The sequence below is a fragment of the Lolium perenne genome, chromosome 5, assembly GCF_019359855.2.
Source record: "Lolium perenne isolate Kyuss_39 chromosome 5, Kyuss_2.0, whole genome shotgun sequence".
Lineage (NCBI taxonomy): Eukaryota > Viridiplantae > Streptophyta > Magnoliopsida > Poales > Poaceae > Lolium > Lolium perenne.
In genome coordinates this window covers 26,829,787-26,835,602 of record NC_067248.2, presented here as the reverse complement: position 1 = coordinate 26,835,602, position 5,816 = coordinate 26,829,787, and the positions used below count along the sequence as shown (strand labels likewise).

At 44.5% G+C, this 5,816-nt stretch overlaps 1 protein-coding gene across 1 annotated transcript; it reads left to right on the top strand.

The window, feature by feature from the left end:
• The first annotated feature begins 3,027 nt into the window (after nt 1-3,027).
• Nucleotides 3,028-4,867, top strand: LOC127298706 (uncharacterized). The gene is made up of 6 exons (XM_051328546.2): nt 3,028-3,302; nt 3,428-3,580; nt 3,666-3,759; nt 3,881-3,963; nt 4,066-4,219; nt 4,411-4,867. The coding sequence occupies exons 1-6, from the start codon at nt 3,171-3,173 to the stop codon at nt 4,641-4,643; spliced, it is 849 nt and encodes a 282-aa protein (XP_051184506.1). The 5' UTR covers nt 3,028-3,170; the 3' UTR covers nt 4,644-4,867.
• The last annotated feature ends 949 nt before the right edge of the window (nt 4,868-5,816 follow it).

Below are 5,816 nucleotides of genomic sequence, written 5' to 3'. Positions count from 1 at the left end.
GTCAAGCTCGTGTTGTAAGTGTTGTTGGTGCGTCGACTCCTCGAGGTGAGTCTCCGGCGAGTGGTGACGGCGCTGGCGATGACATCGTTGATGGTTGATCGCATTGATGGTGTTGGTGGTGGCTTGAACATTGGCTATGAGCGCGTTGATCACGTTGTGATGTAAAAACTATGAATTATGCATCACATGTTTTGGATGTGCTATGTTTGATCACAAATAGTTGTCTGAAATTGTTGTCTAAAACCCTGTTTTGAGGGGTTGGAAACTCGTCCGAACTAGCAGACTCCGTATCCCCACCCCGTAAAACAGAATCTTCCGATTCTGTTTTACGGGGTGGGGATATGGGGTCTGCTAGCTCGGACGAGTTTTCGGCTGGTGAAAAGTGAATACAAGGCCCTCTACTTGCGTTTTACGGGGCAGAAAAATAGGGGGTCTATTAGACATGCTCTAATACAAGACAATATCCGAGTTCCTTCCTCTATGGAACAAGATTCAAACCACCCATCATGGATGGCTGAAACTAAATTGTGATGGGGTTCTGGACATGACCGCTGAAAGAGCGGGAGTGGGAGTGATTGCGCGAGACCATACGGATGCGTATTTGGCCGCTAAATGCCAAAGATATTAGCATATCACTGATCCGACTACATCGGAATTGTTAGCATGCCGTGATGTTGTCATGCTTGCTAAGGAGACATGATGGATGCACATTGTGGTGGAGACGGATTGCCAGCTGCTGGTCATAGCGTGGGAGAAGGATGAGGGGCACATGCTAGCTTCTAATCAGGTCTTAAGGGAGATGAAAGCTACTCACGCTACTCTTTATGTTATTTCTTTAGTTGTTACTTATGAAAAAATCCCTGGATTTCGGGTTGAGCCTATTCAATTGGATACTTTATCGTTGATGGAATAAAAGCCTGAGCAGCGAATGTTAGAAAAAAAACCACCTATCTCTCTGGGCACTCAGAAGACACAATTATTTGGAAGCATACAAGTGATGGAAGATACTCCGCCGCCTCGGCCTATTTTGATACAATTTGAGGCGCGTACTAACTCCTTCACGAAGCCGGTGGCTTGGGATGATTGGGCACCTCCAAAGTGCAAGTTCTTCGCTTGATTGATCCTACAAGATCGTGTATGGACGGTGGATAGGCTTACCCGTCGAGGTTGGCCAAATTGTGGCATTTGCCAACTTTGAAAGTGTGAGCCGGTGACCACATCATACATCATGTTCAAATATCGGTATTCTATCCGAGTTTGGAAGGGCATCAAGAAATGGCTCGACCTAATTTATTTGGACATCTCTCATTGGATTTTTTTTTGCTTCTGTCAAGGAGTGGTGACGCTCGCTTGCGGGGGTGGGGGCAGAGGCGGGAGGGTCTCTCTACTTTGCTTTTGCTCGTGGATTAGGATATTTGGAATGAGCGGAATGTCTGGGTCTTCAACAACTTTGCTTTCGATGCACACGATCGTCCTTGCAGCAATCAAGCGCAATGCCTCTCTTTGGGTGATCGCATGAGCTAAGCGTTTGAGTGCTAGTATGTCGCGAGAGTAGGCTTATGTGTCCTAAGCTTCTTGGCTAATTTGTAACCTTAAAAATCAAGTCCTTCTTAATCAATGAAAATATACAATTTTTTTTGCCTTTGTTTCAAAAAAATAAATAAAAGAAGTGATATAAGCAGGTCAAGTTGAGCTTAGCTAGCACCATAGCAACAACTAATGCCCACAGGGTTAGGATTTGAATAATAAAAGGGCAATACGTGATGATGGAAAATGAGAGAACATTTTGTTACCAAGCTTGTCACCGGAACAATTAGAGGTAGTTAGAAGAAACAAAGAAAAAAAATCCCCCAGTGAAAACTTTGTTCATGAAAGAGAGAACCTGGAAAATGATAAAATGGAGGAAAATGCTGGTGATGAAATTTTAAACAGGCTGAAACTCTAGAAGAGGAAAATGCCAGACACGCAACTATTGCACTAGAATAAAAAGGAGTGCCATGAAACTAATGAAGGTAAAAAGAAACTAGAGTTGGAAGTGAAAATGCAGCAAGATTTATTCCAGTAGGCACTTAAGCAGGAGATTGGGTCTCATATTAGAGAGAACATGAAGGAAGATGTAGAAGTTGAGAGAGATATAGGAGTGGAAAATGATGAAGTGTGGGGCGATTAAAATAACAATCAGAAAAGTGTTAGTCTTTCAAGATAAAAATGGAAGAATAATTTGGAAAACAATAGGCACAAAGATGCAAAAGAGTGCCTTATACATGTGGATTGCACCTCTTCGGTCTGTCGATTCCATGTCATATTCTGACACCGATATAGGGCCTCTTTGATTCAAACTTAAACCAAAGGGAAAAAAAATCCTCCATTCCTTTAAATCAAATGGATGGATAGTGCAGTCAAAGAAAAGTTTTCTATTCTTATTCTTGTCCTTCACAAAGGAATTGTATAATCGGGTCAAACCTTTATTTACATTTCTACGCGTAAAGGACAAGGCAAAATGCCAAAAGTCGCATAATATCTCAACTTAATCTTGGTTTGATTATGGGTTTTAAGAATTTCCTTATTGTTTTCTATTTTTGCAAATCAACTTTCTATATTGCAATGTGATTCAAACGTCTACTTTCACAAAGTTCACGTCTTTTCATAATCCTATTTCTTGCACATGTAATCATATCATGTTTCTATGCTTTTGCTATTTCTATATTTTCAGAATGATACAAATCCTCGGTACCAATACACTGCATATCCCATGTGAAAATTTTATATGGATCAAGTATATGCAATTTTGCGTATGAGAAAAAGCATGGCACTTTATCCTAGTACATTTCAGACGAGATTATCAGTGTGAATAAACATGGCTGATTTGCCAAATTCGACAGACTACTGATAATCGAACTGGCGACGACTAACAGACGTAATCCTAAAATCGTTAGAAAAAGGCCAACCTTCACGAAAGGAAGATAATAAAATAGCAAAAGAAAAAAGAAAAAGAAAAAAGAGACGAGAAGCCCATGGGGAGAGCGAGGCACACGTGTCCCGTCCTCCAGCCGCGCAAATCCGGTCCGCCATTACTGCAACCTCCAGTACCGACGGTGGCGCCCAACCATGTGAAGGCGTGAAGACGACGACGCCATTGAACGCCGGGACGGAAGAGAGAGCCGAGAACGATGCGCGGGAGCACGCTAAGAGCGGCGATGGCGACGGCGGTCAGGGCTTTCTCGTCCGCCCCCGCGGCTCCCGGCGCCGGCGGCGGCGTCTCCATGGTGCAGGGCGCGTCCCGGGGCATCGGGCTCGAGTTCGTGAGTACACAAACCCAAACCCAAACCCAATCCCTCCTATCCGCATTCCGTCTGCGCGTCGCCCTCCTTGGAATTTCCGATTCGCTGATCGATCCCGTCTCACGCCTCTCGATTTCTGCCCGCAGGTGAGGCAGCTGCTGCGGAGGAGCGACCAGGGCCGCGTCGTGGCGACGTGCCGCGCCCCGGACTCCGCCGCGGAGCTCCAGGAGCTGAGGCGGGAGCACGCGCGGCGCCTCACCGTGCTGCCGCTGGACGTCACCGACGAGACCACCATAGAGGTAATGTATAAGGCAACCTCTCCTGCCCTTTCCCCGCACAATTCTGCCAGCTGATGCGGTGATACTACCTGTTGTTTCGTGGCAGGCTGCGGCGGCCGCGATTGGGGAGACCCACGGATCTCTCGACCTGCTGATCAATGCCGCCGGCATACTCTCAATCCCAAATGTCATACAACCAGGTCTGCTCTCCACATATTCATCGAGAAACCGTCTGATTCATATTGGATCACTGCCTGCTAGTTTGCATTCGTTTGGTGACTGGCTTGACCGAAATCAGGTTGCTCTGATCTGATGCTGCAGAGACCTCACTGAGCAAAGTTCAGAAATCATCCCTGCTACTGGCATACGAAGTGAATGCTGTTGGACCTATTTTAGTGATCAAGGTAGAGATCACCGTCTTCATTTCTGCTCCGAGTTGTGTCGGCACTCTGCTAGTCTTTTATTTGTTCCTAGTCCATTGTCTGAATTGATCTTTGTCTTGTCAGCACATGCGTCCATTCCTGAAGATTGGCGCGAGCTTGGAAACTGGGAAAGGTTTCTCGTTGGTTGCAAACATGAGCGCAAGGGTTGGCTCGATAGGAGACAATGGTCTGGGAGGCTGGCATTCGTACAGAGCTTCTAAAACTGCACTGAACCAATGTATGTGAATAGTAAGATGCATGTTCTTTTCAGATTTCACTAGCCTGTTATCCATACTCATCTTGTTATCATATAAGTTTCACTCATTCAACATGTCATTCATTCTATCCAGAACAAACTAGTCATCACACAATTATCTACCTTTCTTTCTCTTAGATCTCTCAAATGCACGCATTCGTCATGTTTTGCAGTGACAAAGACCGCATCAGTAGAATTGGGCAAGAAGGACAACATCGCCTGCATTTTGCTACATCCAGGAACAGTCGACACCGACCTCTCACGGCCATTCCAAAAAAATGTGGCCAAGGATAAGCTCTTCACGAGGGAGTTCTCTGTACAGAAGCTCCTGTCCATCATCGACAATGCCAAGAAGAGCGACAACGGGAAGTTCTTTGCCTGGGATGGTCAAGAAATCCCATGGTGACCACTGTTTTCTGTCAGTGAACATTCAACCACCCCCACTCCCTGCTATTTTCTGTTTCTTCTTTTAACATTCTTCTTTTGTCTTCGGAGCTGTTTGTGTTCCTTTTAGCCTTAAATTCAAAAATCTTGAATCAAGCTCTAGTAAGATCTCTGATATGGAAAACATGGGAAGGAATTCCCTTCCCTGGAATATTATACATATATGAACTTTACCACTGAGTACAATCAAGCTTGCTCCTAGAATATGTGTATGCACCTGCTAAGCACTAGTGCATACTGAAGTACTGGTATTACAAAATTGACACTTCATCGACCCTACATAGCAAAAGGCAAACAGTCCTGTTATGCTGTAAGATAATTGAAAAAACTTCACCGCCATATAGTGGTGCTCGCCACCTCACTAAGCTCGTTGGGCTACCTCCCTGGTCAGCTAATCTGTAGACGGTGCGCTCATTGCAACCTCCCTGCTGTCTGGCGCTACTTTACTCACCCGTGGCTGTGCTTATTGGGCCTCAACTCAGGCGGCGACGTGGCCTACAACAGGCTGTTCACTTCTGAAATTTGAATTACTCCGATGCTCTGAATAGGTAAGCTCTAACTCCACATCTCCATCGTGCATTTTACAGTTCAAGTACTTAACAGCGGGCATGGAATTTGTAGTTTGTGTGACCCTCTGGTATGGATTTGTGGACTGGCAAATGAATTTTTTTATGCTGTTTATTATTTGCATAGTTATTGTAGGAATTGAAAAGTATTTGAAGCCTAAAATGACTACTGAATCTGTAATGTACTTATGATTTATCGACTTCAAATTATAACTGTGCAAAAGAGTCTCATTACTTGATATTGTAGTCATACGGACATAGAGTCCTATATGGTCACCACAGTGAACAATTTCATAGATGCACCGCTAATTGCAAATGAACTGCATGCAAAGGAAGTCTTGAAATTTGCAGCTTACTTGCAGTTGTGCAATACTGGAAGAAGTGAATAGCCTAGAAACATATCAATGGGACAATGGTTATCTACTTAAGAGTACTTCTACCGGTAACTCTGGGCGGCTCATGCTCCCTTGTACCATCTCAACAACTCTAGTCATAGTTGGTCAATTGCTAGCACTTAACTGTATACACCAAAATCCAACAACCATCATCTTCTTTACAATCTCTGTGAT